The sequence below is a fragment of the Cricetulus griseus genome (genome assembly GCF_003668045.3).
Source record: "Cricetulus griseus strain 17A/GY chromosome 1 unlocalized genomic scaffold, alternate assembly CriGri-PICRH-1.0 chr1_1, whole genome shotgun sequence".
Classification (NCBI taxonomy): domain Eukaryota; kingdom Metazoa; phylum Chordata; class Mammalia; order Rodentia; family Cricetidae; genus Cricetulus; species Cricetulus griseus.
In genome coordinates this window covers 228,068,518-228,092,048 of record NW_023276807.1, presented here as the reverse complement: position 1 = coordinate 228,092,048, position 23,531 = coordinate 228,068,518, and the positions used below count along the sequence as shown (strand labels likewise).

The 23,531-nt window shown below is 39.2% G+C and overlaps 1 protein-coding gene across 1 annotated transcript in view; it reads right to left on the bottom strand.

The window, feature by feature from the left end:
- Positions 1-247: 247 nt before the first annotated feature.
- The window catches only part of Sucla2 (succinate-CoA ligase ADP-forming subunit beta), a 36,814-nt gene continuing 13,530 nt past the window's right edge, over positions 248-23,531 (bottom strand). The window contains exons 5-11 of the mRNA XM_027390142.2: positions 20,841-20,969; positions 18,621-18,759; positions 9,571-9,732; positions 9,337-9,479; positions 7,660-7,780; positions 5,969-6,057; positions 248-1,022 (exon numbers count right to left, since the gene is read on the bottom strand). Coding sequence (XP_027245943.1) covers positions 948-1,022; positions 5,969-6,057; positions 7,660-7,780; positions 9,337-9,479; positions 9,571-9,732; positions 18,621-18,759; positions 20,841-20,969 — 858 coding nt within the window. The 3' untranslated portion in view covers positions 248-947. The remainder of the gene's footprint in view (positions 1,023-5,968; positions 6,058-7,659; positions 7,781-9,336; positions 9,480-9,570; positions 9,733-18,620; positions 18,760-20,840; positions 20,970-23,531) is intronic.

Genomic DNA, 23,531 nt, shown 5'->3' with positions numbered 1-23,531 from the left:
AAAGAGAAAAGCATCCCTACATGCCCTCCCCAAATGTAAATACAAACATACACGTAAGTAATAATGACATATACTAGAAAGTATGTCTGTGAACAGCAGAAATCTACTGAATCTTCTATAGAAGGCTTTATAGTGTATACTGTCATGTCCAGCTGTATGATCTATAAAGTGCCTCCTTAGACCTACTTACTAAAATGATCGATCACCTACAACTGTTATTTTAAAAGAAAAAATTACATTACTCCAATTTACATTGGGAACCTTTTATTAACTTAAATTGGCAATCTTAATTTTGCCCACCATGTTCTTAATAAATGTCTGAGATATCAACCTGCAGATGTTTTCACCACCACAGAATCATGAAGACTTGTGGTTATCATTGTCCTATAATGATTAAAATGATGTTCAAATAATCAACAAGTTACTTCTCTGAAATACTTAGAAGATATTCTGAGGAGTGCTTGAAAGTTCTATGTATAAATAATGATTGATACATTTAAGATCCATTTGACGCTGAAGATAAATATTTCTTATATAAACATTGTTTTAACACACCACTGTTCTAATGAGGCAGTTATTAGATATATTTTCATACTAAAGAATAAAGCTTTATCTTTGTAGTTATTTTATTTATAGAACTCTTAGCAATGAAGAACTCTGTATCCAACAACAGAAAAGAGATATACTGCAAGTGACTTTCTATAGAGGAAGAAAAAGATGGCTGCAACAAAAGAAACCAGCAATGTGCACCATACATACATTCTTTATACAAACAGTCCATTCTGAGCAGAAGAATCAAACACAGACCAAATGCTTTCAAGGGTTTGTGAGGTGCTATGGGCGATTACATTCTCCACACACTGAAAAGGAAAGGGACAATAGCAGAGACCACAGTATAATAAAGAATTACAGCACATTAATATGTCAGGCAGCCACCAAGTTCTTGCTCAGATCGGCAACTGGAACTTCACATCCACGTGGGCTTCTTTAGCTAAGGTCACTATTTCAGAGAGCTTTACAACCTGAAAGAGAGAACACGACATCTCTGATTCTATATTCATAAAAAGATGAACACACATTATAAACCAAGGCAAAATGAACACAGAATCTTTTTCCATTTAACACACTAGGGCTATTCTGACATTGGTGTAAGTCACACAACTTTCTTTCAGGAACTGACACTTGGAAGGGTGTCAAGTCTGACATTCCTCATAACCTATAGTCAACTAAATGTATTCCAATAAAGATGATATATAACTAGATATGTTTTACCTAATTTTGAACACAAAATCAGTGAATATCCTTGTAAGATACCCACAATTCAAAGCACTACTAAATAAAACCTACTTTGAAAAAGCTTTCAAGCTTAATTTATAATATTGAGGTAGGAGTTTAGATATAAAAATTGCTGGTATATTTCCTGTGAGGTAACAATAACCAATTAAAACTCCAATGCCCTGTAAGACATGAAAATACCTGTTTCCATACAAAATGCCATACAAATTAGACATGTCTAAAGCTAAAATTCAGCTGCTCTCCTGGTAAAGTAGTTACAAAAAAGGTCTGATTTTAAATAAGTGAATTTATATAAGCTATTTCTCCATCCATACACATGGAAATTTTCCCACCAGATCCTGGGGCAGGGAGGAATCATTGTCAAATATAGTCAACACTGCAGACTGAACTTCTAGTCTAAGAGAAAAATACAGAGAACAGAAGAACATAGTAAACAGATGATTCCCAGACCAACGGAGACTCTACAGGACCAGAAGACTATATTTAACAAATAAACTCCAGAGGAAGATTACTTTAAAACAGGAGAGCTACCGATTTAAAAATGCAGTTATTTATTACCCAACTGCTGTACAGTTTGACCCAAGTCTAACAAAGAATATAGATGGTATGAGATAACTGCTGAACTTTCACAATCAGAAGTCCAGAGTCCTGTAACAGTAATTCCTTTACATCATTATACTACTTCACCTTCATCTATATGACTGTAGTGTATAAAATGATGCACATGGAGATTTACTAACTACTAATAGATGAGGGAAGAAATAGATAAGAACATAGATTAGACCAGATTGGGTGTAATGTGGCCACTGCTTAAGATGGATAATAGATAATAGATATAAAAGGTTCTGAAAAATTTTTAAATTCTCCTTGCCTCCAGACTCTTCTGCATTGTCAATATGAACAGGAATCTCCCCTCATTTATTTTGATTTCTTTTAATAATCTCACACTTGGTGACCACCTGTCTAGATCCTTGGATAGAAATTCTCCTGTTACATTTGAGGCTGGGTACAATCTTTATCCCCCACTGCAAACTCCACCTTAGCCATATATGTGTATGTTGTTGTCACTCCCCAGAATTAAGCTTGCTTTCCATATATTTAAACATTCATATTAGCAGTATTAGTTCTCAGCTGGATCATTTTAGAATCGAATGGTCTACAGATCCTTTCCAGACTACAAATTTGTCCTTAGAACATCAGAACCCTGTAACGATTTATCGTTACAAAATGGTGTCAGGAGTGGGATAACTCCATGCCCCAAGGTTCCCAGAGGAAGAGGGGAACCTGCCACCTCAAGCTGCCACAAGCCACGAGTTGACAGTCACCACGAGCTGCCTTCCTGAGACTAGTCAAGCAGCAGCAGAATCCAGGCAGCTGGCAGTAGTGTTACGAACTTCCACATAAACTTCACAAAAGCTTAAAAAGGGATTTTTAGCAGCAAAAGAACAGAGACAAGCACGACTTTTTGGTAGCAGCATTTTTTCCGATGGGTTCTGTTTTGTTAGAGACAAGCAGAGACTTGAGCGGTTCCTTTAAGAGAGTTTTCCTGACTCAGCATAGGCAGCAAAAACCGCAGGGCTCTGTAGGGGAAGCTGTAGCCACACCTACTTAGGGGCTAGCTACAGTGTGCCTGACCACACCCTCGCAAGCGACTTGGTCAGGTTTCTGTTTTATCATGATCTCTATGGGATATGAATATCGTCCCCAATCAGCAGGAAGCAGTTTAGAAAGAACGACGCCCAAATTCCCAAATATTGTTTATAAATGTTTGTTTTCATTTAAATGGGGTTAGTTATAAATGATAATGAGCATAGTTAATCTCTCTTTAAAGAAAGAAAAGGAGAATAGGATATAGGAATGAATACTTTGCACTGGCATAGATTTTCATTTATTGATACAACTTTAAGGTCAATTTTGTGATATGTATGTCTCCTCTTGTTTAGGTATTGTGTCTTTTACCTATAATAGTCAGAACTTATAATTAGGTTAGTTAGGTTTTGTAGATATAGAGATGTATTTGAGATGGTTAGGTATTCTTCAAACCTTTCAAAGACCTACAGAAATATGGCATTTAAATGGTTTAGGGTTTTTCTTGGCAGTGAGACACAACTGCTGCTGGCACACCAACTACATCAGAAAGGAGGATGGGCATCAAAGAAACTCGTTATGGAGTTTGCTTTCAACATGGCAAGATTAGCCATTTGGGTAAGAAACTGCTCTTGCCTGGACTATTTGTTGCTGTATAAACTGGACATGCAGGACCCACAAGAAAGTGACTGCTGAACTTACAAAACAAGACAGTACTGAAGGGTTCCTGTTGAAATGGAGAAATGTGCCAGACACACTGTGGCCTATGGGCTGAAGATGGATGCCCCAATGTTACAGAGGAATTTTGGGTGACTGTCCAGGTAGCGGATGTCTCTGTCAATTCTAGAGTTTATATATTTTCCTTCTGTGGTCTTTGATGGAGTTGAAGACAGATAGTTATGATTATAGTTTTCTTCAGTTATTATAAAAGATAAGTTATCCTTTTATTTAGACAGAAAAGAGGAGATGATAGGGAATGTACTGTGTATGTTTATCTTTATGATTGTTAAATAAAATACTGTTTGGCCAATGAGACAGCAAGTAGACAGGACTAGAAGTCAAAGAGGATTCGGGAAATGTAGTAGAAAGTGCTGATCTAGGCAGGAAGTGACATAGCAAGGAGACTCATATTTAAACGAAGGAAACAGGAAGGGCCCTCTTTTCCCCTCTGCTCCTGCTCCAGCGGCACAATGTGATCCACCAGCAAGGAGGGACACCATAAGGCATCCGATAAGATAAGTCTTATAAAATATATAGATGTATGATAATTGAGACTGAGCTAACAGATGAGAATCCTAGTCATTGGCCAAGCAGCATTGTACCTAATACAAGTTTCTGTGTATTCATTTGGGCCTAACTCGGGCAGGCGGCTGTCATAAAGCTCACACGTGGCGGTGGGGCTCAGGCAGTATTTTGGCGGAAAGATTTATCGTAACAGGGCTCTTTTTAAGAGGCCCGGCTAGCTCAGTTGGTAGAGCATGAGACTCTTAACATCAGGATTGTGGGTTCATGCCCCATGCAGCTGGCAGCGGCAGTGACCACATCTCCAAGCCGGCAGCCTGCTGCTTGATGGCATCATAGACCAAGGCAGTGAGCACAGCTCTCAGTCTGGCAGTAAACTTACCCCGGACCGTCTTGGAAAGACAGCAGGTAAAAAAGCCCCCGCTTTAACTTTAGCAGTGTTGTTTACCAGATAAAAGACTGTGTGGTCAGAAAAAGGTAAAGACTTACAATAAAGACAGATACAGATGAAGAAAAACCTCTAAAGGTTTACAGGCCCTGGTCTCCAGAGCGAGTGCCAGGATAGCCTCCAAAGCTACACAGAGAAACCCTGTCTTGAAAAACCAAAAAAAATATGTGTGTGTGTGTGTATGTATGTATGTATGTGTATGTAGGCTTGTGAGAGAAAAAGAAACAGGAGGAAATAGAATAGCTGGTGTGGTGGAGCATGCCTTTAATCCCAGCACTCGGGAGGCAGAGGCAAGCAGATCTCTGTGACTTCAAGGCCAGCCTGGTATACAGAGTGAATTCAAGGGCAGCCAAAGTTACAGAGAAACTCATATAGGGAAACATAAAAATAAAATAAATAAATAAATAGCCAAGTAAAGATGGGAAATACACAGAGAATTTGGATACTATATGCTATATTGTTATCTTTAAGTTGTTTGATTACCGAGGAAAGAGCTACAGCTGCTACAATATGTTTGCTTATAAATGCTGATAAATTAATCCAACTTATACATTTATAAAATACTTTGCCTTCAAAATTTAAGTCTAAGGTTAGGCTACTTGGAAAAAGAGTTTTTGTTTGTGTTTCCACAGAAAATGAAAAGCTATGGATTCCTTCCAGACTAATATGGTTTGATGAAGCAAGACCCCCTGAACCAGTGTCCCAACTGATCCAACATCTAAAACTGAGACAATGCAGCCTTGTAGACTACAAAAACAAGGACCTGACCAGATTTCTCTGTTTTATCATGATCCCCATAGTGTGGACATTGCCCCCAACCAGCAGGAAGCAGTTTGGAATGAACAACGCCTAAATTCCCAAATATTGTTTATAAATGTTTGTTTTCATTGAAATGGGGTTGGTTATAAATGGTAATGAAAACCCATCTTTTTATTTAGACAGAAAAGAGAAAATGATGGGGGAGGTCCTTCTGTGTATTTGTCTTATTGGTTGATAATGTTGGCCAATAGGAAAGCAAGATAGGTGAGACTAGGGGTCAAGGAGGATTCTGGGAAATGGCAGGAAATGACATAGCAGGCAGACTCAGAATATAAGCAGGGATAAGAAGGACATCGTCCTCTTTGCTCTTGCTCTTGCTCTTCCTCCTGCTCTCTTCTCTACAGAGCCACCATGTGATCCCGGGAAGAGGACGCCAGCGGAAGGCATCCTCAATAAGTCTTATAGAATATATAAATTTATGATAATAAAGACTAAGCTAGCATATAAAGAAATCCTAGTCAATTGGCCAGCAGCATTGTAAACTAATATAAAACTCTGTGTGTTATTCTGGGTGCCCACATGGCAGCTGGACTCGGGTAGATGGAATAAAGATTTATCATTACAGAATCCACTTACCATTTTAGCAGCTTCATCCAAATCATCACAAGCGAGAATTTTAAGTCCACTGTCTGCTATTAGTGCCTTAGCATCATCAACTCGTGTACCTGGAAATAATTTATGCAAACATAAACAAATGAATTAAATGTGTATGTGCATGTATATACACAAAAAGCATTTAAAATCTTTTTAACACTGTTAAGTATTTCATATAGGAGTTTCTATTATTTAACACAAATAATTATTTAAAAAAATTTTAAGAGCTTGGAACTACCTCATGAAATATTTCATTTTACTATATCTGTAGTAATAAAAGCAAAGTCAAAATCTCAGAAAAAAATCACAAAACAAATCACTCTTGTGGAATATTATTTTAACTACATAAAGATGTGTTACATTTGTTTATGCTGCATTTGTTTAACGATGTAAGGATGTGTGTTTAATTATGTAAAGATGTGCTACATCTGTTTCACCTTGCCTGCCAAAGGCACCAGACTGATAAAATAAAAAGTTGAACAACCAATAGGTAGGCAGGAGAGAAACAGGTGGGTCTGATGGGCAGAGAGAATAAGTAGGAGAAATCTAGGCAAAGGAGAAGATAAAGGAGAGCACAAGGGAGAAAGAGAGGGACATGTCTGGGGCCAGAAGCCAGACAACTGCCAGTCAGACATGGAGACAGCAGGAAAGTAAGATATACAGAAAGAAAGGTTAAAAAGTCCTGAGGCAAAACATAAATAAATAAAGGGAAACAAGATCAAAACAAGAGATAAGGCCAAGCATTCATTCATAATTAACAAGTTTCCGTGATATGATTTGGGGGCTGATTAGTCCATAAGAAAAAGCCTAACATGTCACATTACAAAAAGCAAAACTTTGAGAGCATTTTTGCCCAGTGTAGTAAATTAAAAAAAAAAAAAATCACATTGTAGTGGTCTAAGTGAGAGATGTCCTTCACAGGCTCATGTATTTGAACATTGGCCCCCAATTGCTGGCACTGTCTGGGAAGGTTACACAAGTTTTAGAGTGAGAGCCTTCTGGAAAAAGTACATCACTAGAGACAGGTTTATAGTCTCATCCTATTTTACTGTGTGTGTGACTGAGATGTAATTTCAGTTTTCCACTCCTGCAGGTGCCTCTTCCACTATTATGGCTATCTTGTCCTCTGAAATCATAAGCCAAAATAAAATCTTCCTTAAGTTGCCTTTTTTTGTGTGTTTTTTAAAGATTTACTCATTTGTTATGTACACAGTGTTCTGCCTGTGTATATCATTGCATGCTAGAAGAGGGCACCAGATCTCATCGATGGTTGTGAGTCACCATGTGGTTGATGGGAATTGAACTCAGAACCTCTGGATGATCAGCCAGTGCTCTTAACTCCTGAGCCATCTCTCCAGCCCCTTGTTTTGTTTTATTGAGACAGGGTTTCCCTGTGTGGTCCCAGCTTTCCTGGAACTCACTTTGTAGTCCAAGCTGGTCTTGAACTCAGGGATCCTCCTGCCTCTACATCCAGAGTGATAGAATTAAAGGTGTGCACTAGCCACACCTTAAGTTGCATTTGATCATGGTATTTTATCACAGTAACAGAGTTTCCAAGTTTTGTATTTAATGCTTTCATTGAAAAGACACAGCTATTTGTAAAACTGTACTTCAACTGTGCTCCTCACAATTACATCATTTAAACAACTAGAAAGAATATCTTTAACACTCACCTTGTAACCGTACCACAACAGGTATTCTTATTTCTAAGTCTTTTACTGCCATAACTATTCCTTTTGCAATAATATCACATCTCATTATTCCTCCAAAAATGTTGACCAGAATAGACTGTACCTATCAATAAAGTAAATATTAAAGGAATGAGTATTTATCCTTTTCTCCCAAAACAGCAGAATGTGTCTTATAAAAATCAATTCCATGGAAATATTTTCAGATAAAGCCATCATTTCCCTTTCTATCTTTCAGTCTACTACCAACCAGAACTTACTTTCACTAATTTCAACACCTGCTTATATTTGTTTTCTACTATGTCACATACAAAACCTTGTCATTCTACCTACTTCTTCCTGTTTACCAACACAATCATTTCAGATCCTGTCCTACAGCAATGTCACAGAAAGCATCTCCATTAGTGTCCATCACCTACTATTCCCTTCTTTCAGCCCCATGAGTACAACCAATTTTTGATTCAAACCCAGGTCATAACACCTCTATAACTATTTGTCCTCTGAACCAAAGCCCCTTTAGCTAATCAAATCTCAGGAGCTCTTTCAGTCCTTACTCTTCTTCACTGCTACCTATAGTCTTCCTTCTTTAAATTGTCTGCCCTGGTCATCAACCCTCTCCTGATGTGATCTTACCTCTACCAATTTATTCTCTCTCTTACAATAGCTTTTTTTCTACAACACTGAGGGGACAGGTCCCATTGTTTTCTTCCTCTCCGTATCACCTAAGAACTCAAGTTTTCCCAATATGCTGAGAACTGTCAAATGTATCTCCAATCATTAGAAGAAGTGTAATATCCTGGAGCTAGAGTGATAGTTCAGCAGGTAAAAGTGACTGCTATTCTTGCAGAAGACCAGAGTTCAGTTCCCAGCACTCACATTAGGTGGCTCACAAACACCTGTAACTCCAGCATCAGGAGATCCTCTTCTGGCTTCGATGGGCACCCACTTGCACATATACACACAGACACAAACATATACATAACAATATTTTAAAGGTACAGCATATTTATAGCCAGTTGTTTACTAGATAGTCACCACGACTCAAGCTCAGCACATAGATTCCAAAATCCTTAACCACTGCCCCTGCAGTACAACGGGTACCAACTCCCAATGTGCCTCATTTTAGCTGGATTCTTTTAAAAAAAAAGGGGGGGGGGTAAATAACTCTATGGAATTCCAAGGGAAAGCCATAAAAAAAAATCTTTTTAAATTCTATCTAGGAACAAAGAATATTTTTCCATCTTCTACCATTTTCAGTGATTTACTTTATCCTAAAGTTTAATGTCAAAAAAACTAAATATTGTCAACAGTATCAACAGTCGTTATTAATGAACTAAGCAATTATGCATGGGTACATATCTACAGAATCCCAGGCTTCTGAAGTCAAATAATACCACCAAAACTATTTTCCTATGAATGGCTCCCAAGCTAGTTCACCAGAGGCATTAATGTCTAATTTTATCAAATTTCTTCAGTTTGCTAAATTTCAACATTAATTCCATCAAAGTTTCTCTAACTTGTATTTCACTTCAAAGATTTCAATTCCTCTTTTCAAACTATTGTAGTACTCTGAATTTTAATGTTGAACTAGCATAATGACATCTACCAACTAATCAGGTTACTTCTTACAACTCCAATTCTAACACATAAGCCCATCCTTACCTTTTTATCTGAAGTGATAAGCTTAAATGCTTCTGTTACTTGCTGGACTGTGGCACCTCCACCAACATCAAGAAAGTTGGCTGGAGTCCCTCCATGTAGTTTTATTATATCCATTGTGGCCATAGCCAACCCAGCACCATTTACTATCAAGAGGAAAAGATGATTTGTATAAGGAACACAGAAAATGCATGAAGTTGTACAAAGCCAACTGTAACATGAGAACGCATTAGGTACCTAGACAACCTATGTTCCCATCGAGGCCAATGTAGTTAATATCTGCATCAGCTGCATCTTTGTCCCTTTGGTCTTCCTGGCTCCAGTCCTGAAGATCAAAGATCTTCTTTTGGCGATAGGCTGAATTTGAATCGAAGTTGATCTTTGCATCCATACATAACACTTAGAGAGGAAAACAGCAGTCTTAATTTTATGACACAATTACCTATCTAATAATAAACATGGTTTAAGGGTAAAAAGACATTTTAATTTGTCCTTTATTCAAAGTATTTCAATTTATGTTCACAATATGAATTCAAACTGTTTCTTAAAGAAAAATAGGAATCTAAAATACCACAAAGTTACTGTTTCTGCAAACTTCCTCAAAGACATTACACCAATTACATTAACTCAGCGGAAAAAAAAAACAATGAAATCTTGAAATTCATAGGCAAATGGATGGAATTAGAAGAAACTATCCTAAGTGAGGTAACCCAGTCACACAAAGACAAACATGGTATGTACTCACTCATACGGATATTACACATAGAGCAAAGGATTACCAGACTACAATCCACAATGCCAGAGAATCTAGGAAACAAGGAGGACCCTAAGAGAGACACACATGGTTCCCCGAAAAGGGGAAAGGGACAAGATCTCCTGAGCAAATTGGAAGCATGAGGGGAAGGGGGATGAAGGTAGGAGAGAGAGACGGGGAGAAGAGGAGGTGGGAGGAGAACATGAGAGATCAGGAAGATTGAGTCAGGAGATGAATAAAGGAGAGCAAGAAAAGAGACACATCAATAGAGGGAGCCATTAAAGGTTTAAAGAGAAATCTGGCACTAGGAAATTGTACAGAGATCCACAAGGATGACCCCAACTAGGACCCTAAGCAATAGTGGAGAGGCTCCCTTAAATGTCCTTCCCCTATAATGAGAATGACGACTACCTTAAGTGCCATCCTAGAGTCTTCATCCAGTAGCTGATGGATACAGAAGCAGAGATCCACAGCTAAGCACTGAGCCAAACTCCTGGTATCCAGTTTCAGAGAAGAAGGAGTAACAAAAAAAAGGGGACAAGACCACGCTGGGAAAACCCACAGAAACAGCTGACCTGAGCAGGTGGGAGCTCATGGACCTCGGTCTTACAGCTGGGGAACCAACATGGAACAAAACCAGGCCCCTCTGAATGTGGGTGTCAGCTAGGAACACGGGAAGTCTATGGGGCCTCTGGCAGTGGAACCAGGATGTATCCCTAGCACACAAACGGATTTCGGGAGCCCATTCCCCATGAAGGGATACTCTCTTAGCCCAGATAGATAGGGGAGGGCCTAGGCCATCCCCCAAATGATATGACAGACTCTAATGATCCCCCATGGAAGGCTTCACCAACCTGGGGAGTGGATGGGGGATGGGATGAGGGGGATCGGTGAGGGGCATGGGAGGATGGGAGGGAGAGAGAACTGATTGATATGTAAAATAAGATTATTTCTAAGTTAAATTTAAAAAACATTTAAAAGAATAAAACAATCTAACAATCCAATCAAAAAAAAAAAAAAGACATTACACATTTTTTTGAACCTTTCCAAATATTAACTGGCTGTGTTCTTAGCTAAAAACCTTTCCCTTGGGCTCAGATACCATGTCCTCTTATCATTCAAGGATACTCTGTTTTCTGATAAATCCTAAACCCACTCGTCCTTTTATAATGATTAAATTCCATCAACTTGCACAATTTTCCCTAAAGCCCTCCTCCTCACACTTCTCTTCCTTAGCAGCAGAAGCACTAAAGATTTGAATGTTAAGAGGACGTGAGGGTCAGCAAACAATGGCCCATGAGCCAGATGACTTTTGCCTATTTCTGTTACGACTTGTAAACTACGAAAGTGATTCACAATTTAAAAAGATTACCAAGAATAAACAGAAAAGGGGAACAAAAATAAGAAAACTCCAAACCTCAACACTGTGAATGCTTGATAAAGCAAAATACTTAGGAACTACCAACCTGTCAAACTACTTTCACCAATTTTGCTCCTATCATTCACACGTATTTTTTTTTCCTTTCTTATGCTTTTTTTTTCCCCCCCGAGGTATTATGAGCATCTAACCCAGAGCATAGCACATAGTAGGCAAGTTCCACCCGTGATCTATATCCCAACCCTTGGCTGTTTGAGACAGGGTCTTACTATGAGTCGAACTCACACTCCTCCTTCAACTTCCCAAGGAATTACAGATATGTGGCACCATACCCAGCACAAACAGCTCTATGAAGACCATTTCTGATTTCATCTTTCAGTAGCATTCCCCTTCTCAGTATAGGGTTAGAACACAGAAGCAGAAGTCTGGCGCAAGATTCAGAAGCTGGGAGATTCTCAACTTGAAGAGGAGTTGGGGATTTTGAATGTTTCAGAGCTACTGCCTCTGCATCCAACATACCCATCACTGCCTGCTTGATCACGGGAAGTTTGGGCAGGAACTTAACATAAGTGGTCAGTCTTCCCACACCCTCACAGCCCATCACAAAAAGCCCTACACTAGTTGACCTCCAAAGCACAATAAAGGTACTTCTGGAAGCAGCACCATCCCTGACTTCAAACTCTACTATAGAGCTACAGCAATAAAAAAAAAAAAAAAAAAAAAAAAAAAAAAAAAACCAGCTTGGTATTGGCATAAAAACAGACAGGCGGATCAATGGAATTGAATCGAAGACCCTGACATTAATTCACACACCTATGAACACCTGATTTTTGACAAAGAAGCCAAAATGATACAATGGAAAAAGGAAAAAGGGGAGGAGCCTGCAATGGCGAGGGAAGGGGGGGATAAAAACATGAGAGAATGAGATAGTTGAGGGAGAGGGATGCAGTGGAAGAGCAATGAAAGAGATATCTTAATAGAGAGAGCCACTATGGGGTTAGGGAGAAACCTGATACTAGGGTAATTCCCAAGTTCTATAAGGATGACCCCAGCTAAGACTATTAGCAATAATGGAGAGGATCCCTAAACTGGGCTACCCCTGTATTCAGATTGGTGAACACCCCATCTATCATCATAGAGCCTTCATCCAGTAATTGATGGAACCAGATGCAGAGATCCACAATCAAGCACCAAGTCAAATGAAAGAGCAAGGGAGGTCAAGACCATGATGGAAAAATCTACAGAAACAGCTGAACCAAACTTGTGGAAACTCATGAACTCTGACAGCTGTGGAGACTCCATGGGACCAAACTAGGCCCTTCATATGTGGGAGACAGTAGTGAAGCTTGGACTATTTGAGGGGCCCCAGGCAGTAGGACTAGGATCTATCCCTGGTACAAAAACTAGCTTGTTGGCAACCACTCCCTATAGTGAGATGCCATGCTCAGCCTTAATGCATGAGAAAGGGGCTTCGTCCTGCCCCAACCTATTGTGTCAGACTTTATTGACTCCTCATGGAACTTTTTATCTGTGAAGAAAACTAGAAGAAGGGCTGGGGAAGGTAAAGGGTGTGGCAGGGGAGTGGGAGGAAGAACTGTAGTTGGAATGTAAAATGAATTTTTAAAAATTATATATTAAAAAAGGAAGTCAAAAAAGGGGTCTGACTGCCAGGCATTGGTGGCGCATGCCTTTAATTCCAGCACTGGGGAGGCAGAGGAAGGCTGATCTCTTTGAGTTCGAGGCCAGCCTGGTCTACAAAGCGAGTGCCAGGATAGGCTCCAAAGCTACAGAAAGACCCTGTCTTGAAACAAAAAACAAAAAGGGGTCTGACTAATTGAGAACAGGTGGTTTGAATAGGTATGGCTTCCGTAGGCTCATGTGTTTGAATGCTTGATCCATAGGGAATGGCACTATTAGGAGGTATGGCCGTGCTGGAGAAAGTGTAGCACTGTGGAGACAGACTTTGAGGTCTCCTATACTCAAGCTACACCCATATGTGGTACATAGTCTCCTTATGTTGTCTGTGGATCAAGATGTAGAACTCCCAGTTCCTTCTTCAGCATGCTGCTGCTTCCTGCCATGAAGATAATGGACTAGATCTCCGAAACTATAAGCCAGTCCCAATGAAATGTTTTCCTTTATAAGAGTTGCTGTGGTGAGGGTTCTCTTCAAAGCAGTAGAAACCCTAAGAAGTTGGTACTAGGAGTGTGGTATTGCTGTGATAGAACTGACTGTGCTGTTATTTGAAGGAATGTGGATTTGGGGACTTTGGATCAGGAAAGCAGTGGAATGCTTTAACACTGCTTAATGGATAATACGAGAAGAACATGGAAGACTGGTGCTGAGGGTAATTTGAACTGTGGAAGCTAGGCTTAAGAGATTTCAGGGAAGAAAAATTTTAATATGTGGCCTAGAGACTATTCTTGTGATACTTTGGCTAAGAATGGGGCTGCTTTTTGTCTTTGTCCAAAAAAGTCTGTCTGAGGCTAAAGTGAAGAATTCTGGATTAAGTGAATTGGCAAAGGAAATCTCAAAACAGCCTAGTACAGATTCTGCTCTCTGGTTACTAATGTTTACTCTTACGAACATTATGTAACACTTAATAATGAAAAGGAGTATCCTGAGAAAGTAAAAATACAAAATGTACTGAATGAGGTGAAAAGGGACACCAGGAAGTGGGATGGAGCTAAATCCTATGTTCAAGGAGATGAAGAGATTAAAGAAGTGCTGGCTATTAAGTGGAATAAAGGGAGTAGCAACCTCAAGGCAAGACTCCACCCAGCTAGGTTTCCAACTTGTAAAAAGGAACAAAAGGAAAGTTGAGAGCCAGGTATAGTGGTGCATGCCTGTAATCCCAGCACTCAGAAGGCAGAGGCTGACAGATCTCTAAATTCAAGGACAGCCTGGTCTACAGAGCAAATTTCAGGATAGCCAAGTTAAGGCAGTGAAGGAAACAACTGAAAACAGAAAGCAAATGAAGATGTAATTGAATAAGAAGGCCATGTTCCAGCTCCAGCAAGCAGCAAAACTTGGCAGCTTTAGCATGTGGGTCTGGCTATAGAGTCAAGGATAGAAGAAATGGGATATGGAATCTTCCTCATGTCTAGGAAAGCCATAGTGGCAAGGCATATGTCAGGGGTGTTCCTGCATGGAGGCCCAGGGAGACCACTGTGTGAATCTGTGGAAGTGAAGCCTGGATTGCCTTGAAGACCCCAACATGTTAGAGATGCCAGAGTCATGGGATCCTGCTGAGGAAAGCTGCTACTAGGGAGTAAAACCAGCCCAAGAGAGAGAAGTGTGTTGCATTCAACAAGCTGAAAGGAGTTGGAAATCTGAAGAACACTTTGACATTAGTCATGGAGTTATAGAGTGTGAAGGGACCAGCCCCCCATTTCGGCAGCCATGACAGTAACACGTGCTCACTATGATCTTGTCTTAGTCACTAGAGGTCAGATGCCTGCCTTGTGACAAGGAACCAATCAGAAGTTAGCTGGTGGCGCTATGCTTTACGACCCTGGGTGTACTTTACGGACAAGCACACAGCAATGACGCACAGAACATAGCAACCACCCTGGGAAGGCCTATGGGCCATAACAACCAGTTGACCAATCAACACAGGGCAAGCCCTCCAAGTCTGGAGGAACACCAATCGTGAGCCTGTGCGTACCCCTAGACACTCCCCTTACGCTGCCCTACAAGATCTCTCGGCAGCCGGTTCAAACTGTCTTTTGTAGCCAACCGCCATGGTGGGTGGACAAAAGACCTGAGCTAACATGGGGTTAGCTTGTTAAATTACAATAAAGCCTCATGCAGTTTGCAGCAAGCTCTCGAATCTACCTGGTGATTGGGGTGACCGAGGTCGTGGCCTGGGACCCCGGATACCTGAGTTTTCTGGGGGTCTAACAAGTGGAGTTTGCCCAACTGGTTTTTGGTCTTGCTTTGGTCCAGCATTTCACTATGCTTCCTGTCCTCCATTTTGGAATATTAACATATATCCTGTGCTATTATTAACATATATCCTGTGCTATTATATGTGGGAAGTATGTGATCTACCTTTTGATTTGATTTTAGGGGATTACAGTAAACAGATTGCATGAATCTCAGTAGAGACTTTGAACTTTGAATTTTTAAAAAAGTTTGAGACTGTTATAGACTTTAAGAACTTTTTTAAAGTTGAACCTAATACATTTCTGTATTGTGTTATGACCATGGTGATATATTGTTTACAATCTAATAAAGCCACTGAAGATCAGAATGCAAAGCTAGCCAAAGCCATAGCTATAGAAGCTGGGCAATGGTGGCACAAGCCTTTAATTCCAGTTCTCAGGAGACACAGGCAGATGGATCTCTGTGAGTTCAAAGCCACCCAGAACTACATGAGAGTGAATTAGTCTAAAAGAAAAATAGAACTCATACCTTTAATCCCAGCATTATAAGAAAGAGCCCAGGGTCTTATGAGGCATTCAGTATTCAGTCTCATGGCAATTAATCTCCAGCCACATTGAGGAGAGGATCCCCCTTCCAACCTTGGTAGAGGTAAGAGCTCTCTGGTAGCTTGGCTGCTTTGCTTCTCTGATCTTCAGTGGCTTTAATAAATTATAAGCAATATATCACCACAGTGTGTCACTGTGAAGGCAGGCTTCGAGTTCTCATATGCTCAAGCTTTGCCAAGAACAAGACAGCCTCACTCCCACTGCCTGCAGATCAAATAGAGAACTTACCTCCTTCTTCAGCACCATGTGTGTCTACAGACCACCATGTCCTGCATGACAATAATGAACTAAAATCTCTGAAACTGTAAGACAACCCCAATTAAATGTTTTCCTTTACAAGAGTTGCCAAGGTCATGGTGTTTATTCACATCAGTAAAAACCCTAAGACAAAAACTTAAAAATTTTAATAACTTTCTCCAAGATGAGAAAAATTAAACAGTAAAATTAAGAAGAATATGCAGATCAAATGCCAAAAAAGAAGTTAGCATCCTTAATAAACAAAGTGTCTATATACCTGGAGATATCACCAGGATACATGACTAAGTGAATAAAGCAAGAGGCAAAATGCACATAGTTTACAATGCTTAAGGGAATAATTAAGAACATGCTTTCTAATGTTTTAGTTAAAAATGAATACTAGACAAAAAAAAAAGAACAAGGGAACAGGTGAGAGCAGAGAGTTTTTTAAGGGTGAGTAAACATACTTCATTACATTAATTTTTGAGTAATATTAAGAACTAATACAAACATATACAGATGTCACTAAAGTAGTAAGAAAAACTAACAAAATTGGTGTACTGCAGCAAGTAAGTCACTAATTCATAGAAACTGTAATACTTAATATGGTGGAGTTTCTACAGATATGGTTCAGATAAGGACGGTGATATCAGATATTATCCTGGATTACAGGAACCATAAGCATCCTTACAAGGGAAAGCCAGAAGAGCAGGTAGATACGCACAGAAGACAAAAAAAAACAATGTGGCCACCAACGCAGAGACTGAAATGAAGTACCTGCCTACAGACCAAGGAGCGCTACTGGGAAGGGTGAAGTGAAGCAACAGGCTCTTCACTACAGCCTCTGAAAACATGCAATCCTGCTAACACCTGAGAACCACTTTGGATTTCCCTATGAAGGCAAAAAAACTGGTGTTAAATCACTTCAAGCTATGGATCTGCTATATCAGACATAAAAAAACTAACATTGGTAAACAAAGAGCACATCAACAGAAAACATGCTCAACAAACATGAAAAAAACACATTAGAAGAAATCAAAGAACTGACCAAATTAGACAAAACACCATTTCTTCATCATCATTTTGTAGATAAAGCCCAGTATGCAAAATATGCAACAAAACTGACTCTGAGAATATATTAGAATTTAGGGGGGAAAGGAATGGGACAGATGGAGTGAGAAGAAATCTACCTGGGAAAAGGTATTACAAAATCGAAGATCAAAGCATACCTTAAAAATACTACTATTTGACCCAAAAATCTTCTAAAATCTGTACGAAAGACAATCACAGATACAGTCAAAGATATAACTAGAAAAGATTCTTCTGTATAACTTTAAGGTAAGAGGTAAAAGGCACCAGAGAGGGCAGTATGGCCCAGTAGGCAGTACACATACAGGCAGGCCTGAGTCGCAGCACCTCTTCCCCTGTGCATCTCTAAGAAGCAACAAAGTCCTAAACACACACTTAAGTCACCAAGAAGAGCACACCAAGTTAAGAGCATGAGTGCATTCCCACAGCAGCAGATCAGATCGTAGCTGCTATATATAACTCAGCTGGAACGAGGCCATAGGCTTGTTTTCAGGGTTAATTGAGCTCTCTCAAATAACATATTCAAAACAGCAATACCAGATGCTTTATATGGGTAATTCCTCACTCTTTGAAAATGTTTCACTATATTCTGTTTCATAAACTGTTGATTACAAGACAATTTATTCATTATCATATAAATGACTAAATAAAAATTAGTTTCTTTGATAAAGAACAGAAATAACTGTAGGCATAAAAATGAAAGGACTACAAATACTTAAGAGTTAACGGTCCAAAGAGCCTATTACAAAACCAAATAAATTACAGCAATAGAAGCAGTTAATACAAAATAACAAGAAAAACATTAGAGTAGGATAAAAAAAAACTTACATTAAAAAAAAAAAAGACACAATAAACCTCTCTATGTGGAGGGCACAGTTACATACATGCTAAAGACAACCCACACAGACAAGCTCCAAATACTGAAATGGCGTCATGCCTGAGCATATCCTTTTGGACAAAAGATCCAGGCATGCAGCCTTGGATGGCAAATTCTCCCAGATCACAACTAACTCTTGCCACAACCCTCGTTACTCCAACCCGGCTGCCCCTCAGGACCTTCTGCCCAAGTGGAAATGCTCCACTTCTGAACCTTCTGATATGACGACCCCCGGGATGTAACTGATGTGACTACTCACCTGGATTTTCAAAGTGTACACTGACACCCATGACAGACTGGCAGTCACCATATGAGGCAGTGCAACTCTAATTTAGGTTTTAGTGGGTTTCTTTCAAATCTGCACACATTCAATTCATGAGAACATAAGCTGCTACACAGGAACGAGTTCTGCCTGCTTAGATGGCACAAGGCACCACCCGATAGAGGAAGATACATTACCCACTCCATCGGAATCTTCTACCATTGGGTTTATTTCTACCATAGTTGCGTCGTACTTCAGAAAAAGATTATAAAGCTTGACCATGTTTTCTGCTGCAGAATCCACAACGTTAGCTGGGAATCCCATTCTCTGTGCAAGCTGAAAGTAATACACCTTTTGAGTAGTAGTGAGCATTAAAATATTGCAAACAAAAACTTTATCATTTAAGCAGAGAGAAGCATGAGCTGTGGTTAAGTGGTTAACAATCCCTGAAAGAGCCACCACTAAAGGTTTAAACAACAAAACCTGGTGCTTCAAAATCCTCACAGGGTAGGTTTTATGCCCATTTTAAAGATCAGAATTGACTCAGAGGTCAAGCGCTGGCCATTATCCTAGATTACAGTCCCAGGGTTCATTCCATAGCTTCCCCACTGCCTCTGAGATTATAGTCAACCTAAACTGAAATAGAGACTATGTGCTCACTTCAGCAGCACATATACTAAAAATTAGAACAATACGGAGAAGAAAAAGAGATTTATAGTTTGTTAAAACTACATCTAAAAAGTAGGTTGATAATCTCAATGGTCCAAACACTGACCAAAGTTATGAAAGCATCCTACTTCCCCTTTAAGTTAACACAAGGCATGTCTCCTGGGCCAATAGGATAGATACAGCTAAAGGACACTATCTCATCCATTCAAAACTCAACTCTGGTAGGTCCCAGAGATACAGGCATTTAGGCCTCTCATCTAGAAGAGTTACAGACTGAGCAGAAATCTGAATTAGAGACATCTAGGAGCATTTTAAACAATAAAGACCAAAATCACAAGCCAGCAGTTCTAGTTCACAATGTCTGTGATGAAGCAAGTATCCCTCCCTTTTGCTGGGTTGCTGCCAGGTACTGAACCTAGGACCTCCTACCTGCATGCCAAGTGCTCTACCACTGAGCTATTTTCCCAGCTGGAACAATTATCAATTTCAAAGTTCCATGAGAAATTTTGAAACAGTGATACACAGGACAGTAGTCTGCTTAGAAACACTACAAAAAATTATTTCCTTTGAAGGTAAATATGATTCTTGTAAAGAGCCAAATAGCAAAAAATAGATAACTAAAGAAAAATGTCACTTGGTGAACTTTTTTAAATGAAAAATAATACCATATAAGCATCATTTCACTATAAGGATTTTCTATAGACTTAAATATTTGAGAATTGAAAAATGGTCCTCATTAATCCAATATGCCATTATATATTTCCAAGCACTGAGAGGCACATCATCATATTTTCAAAATGCTTTGTCTTAGCTCTTGTAAATTAAATATTTGCTTCCTTATCTGAATTTCACTGTAGTCATCACTCTCATATAACTCCTAATAAATCAAATCTGCCTTTTGTATATTTATCCCACTCATCTGTTTAAACCATGGGTCTCATTAGAGAAACCCCCTTTGTCCTGTGAGCTTTATGCCAAAGCCTGCTGTTGCTATACTTCCATAACTAAGCTTATTTTAACAATGATTTCTCACAGCAATTGATATACCTTATGTTTATATCCACAGCAAACTATTTAACTTACTTTTCTACACAAAGCAAATAATCTAATTCAATATCTTCAATTCTCACAAAGCACTTTGTTTAGAAGGAGGGAAGAAAGGACAGTTCAGAAAACCTGAGAAACTATAAACAAATGTTTTTGTGTGTGTGTTTTAAGACAGTCTCTCTACCACTGCACACAATTTACAGGAAAGACCGGGGACAGGGAACATTTAAAATGAAAAGTGGTGACTGATAATCACCCCTGATTCTTCAACAAATAAACTGAAATTTAAAAGTAAGGAAAAGAACTATACATGAGAAAAAAGGTGCTGTAGGACATATTAATAAGTCATAGTGAAGGACCTCTTATGGGTCATGTAACGTCTATAGGAATCAATAATGAGATAATCAGGGAATTGCAAATGACTGGATATGGGAAAACATTAAGGAATTCCTGCTAATGTTACTAGATACAGCAATGGCACAGTGGCCCACTTAAAAGCATTTCAATTTTTTAAAGAAATGCAGAAATATTTACAGACCCTACAAAGAAAAGTACTGTAGGTACTTTCAAAAACTGCAATTAAAAAAAAAAAAGAAATTAAACTGCTTTAATTGTTCAGTGTTTTACAAAGTTAGTTTTACTAAAGTATTATAATTATCTAATTAAAAAAAAAACTAAAGATGTTTCACAACATAACATACTGCCACAGCTTGTTCCTTTCTGATGCCTTTTATTATATCAACAGGTTCTTTTAAGATGGCTTCAGGATTCTCGGCAGCAACATCTTCAATGTTAACACCACCTTGTGCACTTCCTATCAATACAGGACCCTACAAGGGATGAAGAAGACAAAGCATCACATTTGACTTAGGCACTATACAATTTTAAAACTAATCTGTACACTGTCAGGTTTGGGTATCTACTGCTTCCACATCATATTAAATTTGTTTTGACAATGTAACATATTTTCAACAAGTAACCACTACAAATGTCCAACTGAAAAATGGAAAAGCAGAAAAAGAAAACAAAAATGACACCTTGCCTACAAGAGAAAAAAGATAAAAAACACACACACTTATATCAAATAAGTAAATATAATCAAATACATGAAACATGTTTCTCACATAAAACTGAAGAGACATTAAAGTGTTGCTTAAGTGAAAAGAAAAATAAAGTAAATAAAAACAAGCAAATAAAAAGAAAACACACTACCTTGCAAGAACAGCCCTGGCTACTGCAACTAGCAATGTAAGACATAAGTACAAGTGATAAAATCAGCAGGGGCCTCACTGTCAGGAGAAAAGCTCACAAGGCCTTCTTAAGCTGCCAGACTTGCCTGTGGTCAGAAGAGGAAAAGGCCATCTTGCAAGTTCACCACCTTTATTATCTAGTCATGGCCCTTCTCCCTATCTGTCTGCCTCTCTGTTTAACTCCTAGCCCTTCATTCCTCATGCTCAGAGGTCACCTAAAATGTTGTTATAGGTTCTGAGGTGCATACTGCTTGTGGTGATTTGAAGAAAATGGCCCCCAAAGGAAGTGGCACTATTGAGAGGTATGGCCTTTTTGGAGTAGGTGTGGTCTTGTTAGTGGAAGAGTGTCATTGTACATGCAGGCTCTGATGTCTCATATATCCTCAAGTCATGCCCAGTGAGACAGACCATTTCCTGTTGTAAGATGTAAGAACTCTCAATTCCTCTAGCACCATGTCTTCCTGCATGCTGCCTTGCTTCCTGCATGCTGCCATGATGAAAATGGACCAAACCTCTGAACTGTAAGCAAGCCACCACAATTAAATGCTTTCCTTTATGAAAGTTGCCATGGTCATGCTGTATACTAATAATGTTATTTTCACTTTCAAACCTAAGTTCTTTGTCCTTTTTGTCTTTCAAGAATCCTTGCCTTAAAATAAGTTTGAATTTAAAGTAGCTACTCACTATAATAAAGATCTATTTAAGAAAAACTTATGGAATTGTTTTAGTACTTTTTATACATCTACCTCAGGCAAAAAGCAAAAATCTGGCAATCAGGTGAACCTTTTATTCAGCAGACTATCAAGTGTTTATTTGTTGTTTTTTTTAATATTTATTTCTTATGTATACAGTGTTCTGTCTGCATGTGTCCCTGCCCATCAGGAAGAAGGCACGAGATCTCATTACAGATGGTTGTGAGCCACTGTATGGTTGCTGGGAATTGAACTCGGGACCTCTGAAAGAGCAGGAAGTGCTCTCTGGAGCCATCTCTCCAGTCCCTGCAGATTATCAAGTTTTACTAGAAAAGTAAAGTAGCAAAGGTATCTGATGAACTGGATTTTCTCAGGACAAAGTCAGTAACAAAAGGCAGCAGGCAAATGTCAGTAACTCTTATTTAACAAAGTGCTGGAGTGGGTACCTTGATGTCTGTCCCTCTGGCACACTGACTCACGGTTATACTGTCCAAGTATTCTCATGTGTTGCTACCAAAGACCAGAGGAACCCCAACTAAAGTGTAAAAGAAAAAAGAAGCCCTGGCTGGCCTAGTGCTCTCTAGGAAGCCCAAGTAGCCTCAAACTCAAGAGTCTCCTGCTTCTCGCCTCAGTTTCCTCAGTGCTGGGATTATAACACCCACCACCATACCTAGCCATGTATACAATTTTAATTCAATAAAAAAATATTCTTTGCTTTCTAGCTTTAATTGCTGACTGACTTATGATATAGTTGGTTTTAAACTCCAGAGCCTATTCATGCTATGTGAACACTGAGCTATGTCCCCTGTTGCTACCTGATTTGTTTGCTCAACTGAGACCCATCCATGGGATTTTCTCAAAGCTGTAATACTCCAGAAAGCATAACCAATTCTACATCAATCTAAGGTGATAGCATCAAAAAGCTTTATAATTTGCCATCCTGGGGTGTAGAGGGATGCTCTGTCTCAAACAAAATGAGCATGGTGGTTTTGGCCAAATGATTTCATTTCACTAGTATTCTCATTCTGAATCATTACAAATACATTACTTTTGTAATTGAAATAAAAGCATATTTGCATTAGTAAGAAAGACCTAAATGCTTCTCTGAATATTCAAGTTCTTAAAATGAACTAAACTTTGATCCTCTCCCAAATGCTCTGCTGTATCTTTAATAACATATGCAGTTTCCTCAACAATAAAGCATCCAGTTTGCTGCATTCACTACATTTAAAGTAAGTTATTCTGGGCAGAAGTTGTAATGCTAGCACCCAGGAGGCTAAGGCAAAAAGATCCATGCAAGTCTAAGGCCAGCATGAACTTCGGAGTGAGACTGGCTCAAAATGAGCTTTTAAAAAATAAAGAAGTCTAGGCACAACACCATACCCCATAGCCCACTGCAGGTGGAGTCAGGTGGGTCCTGGGAGCTCGCTGATCTCCACAGAGCTGTATG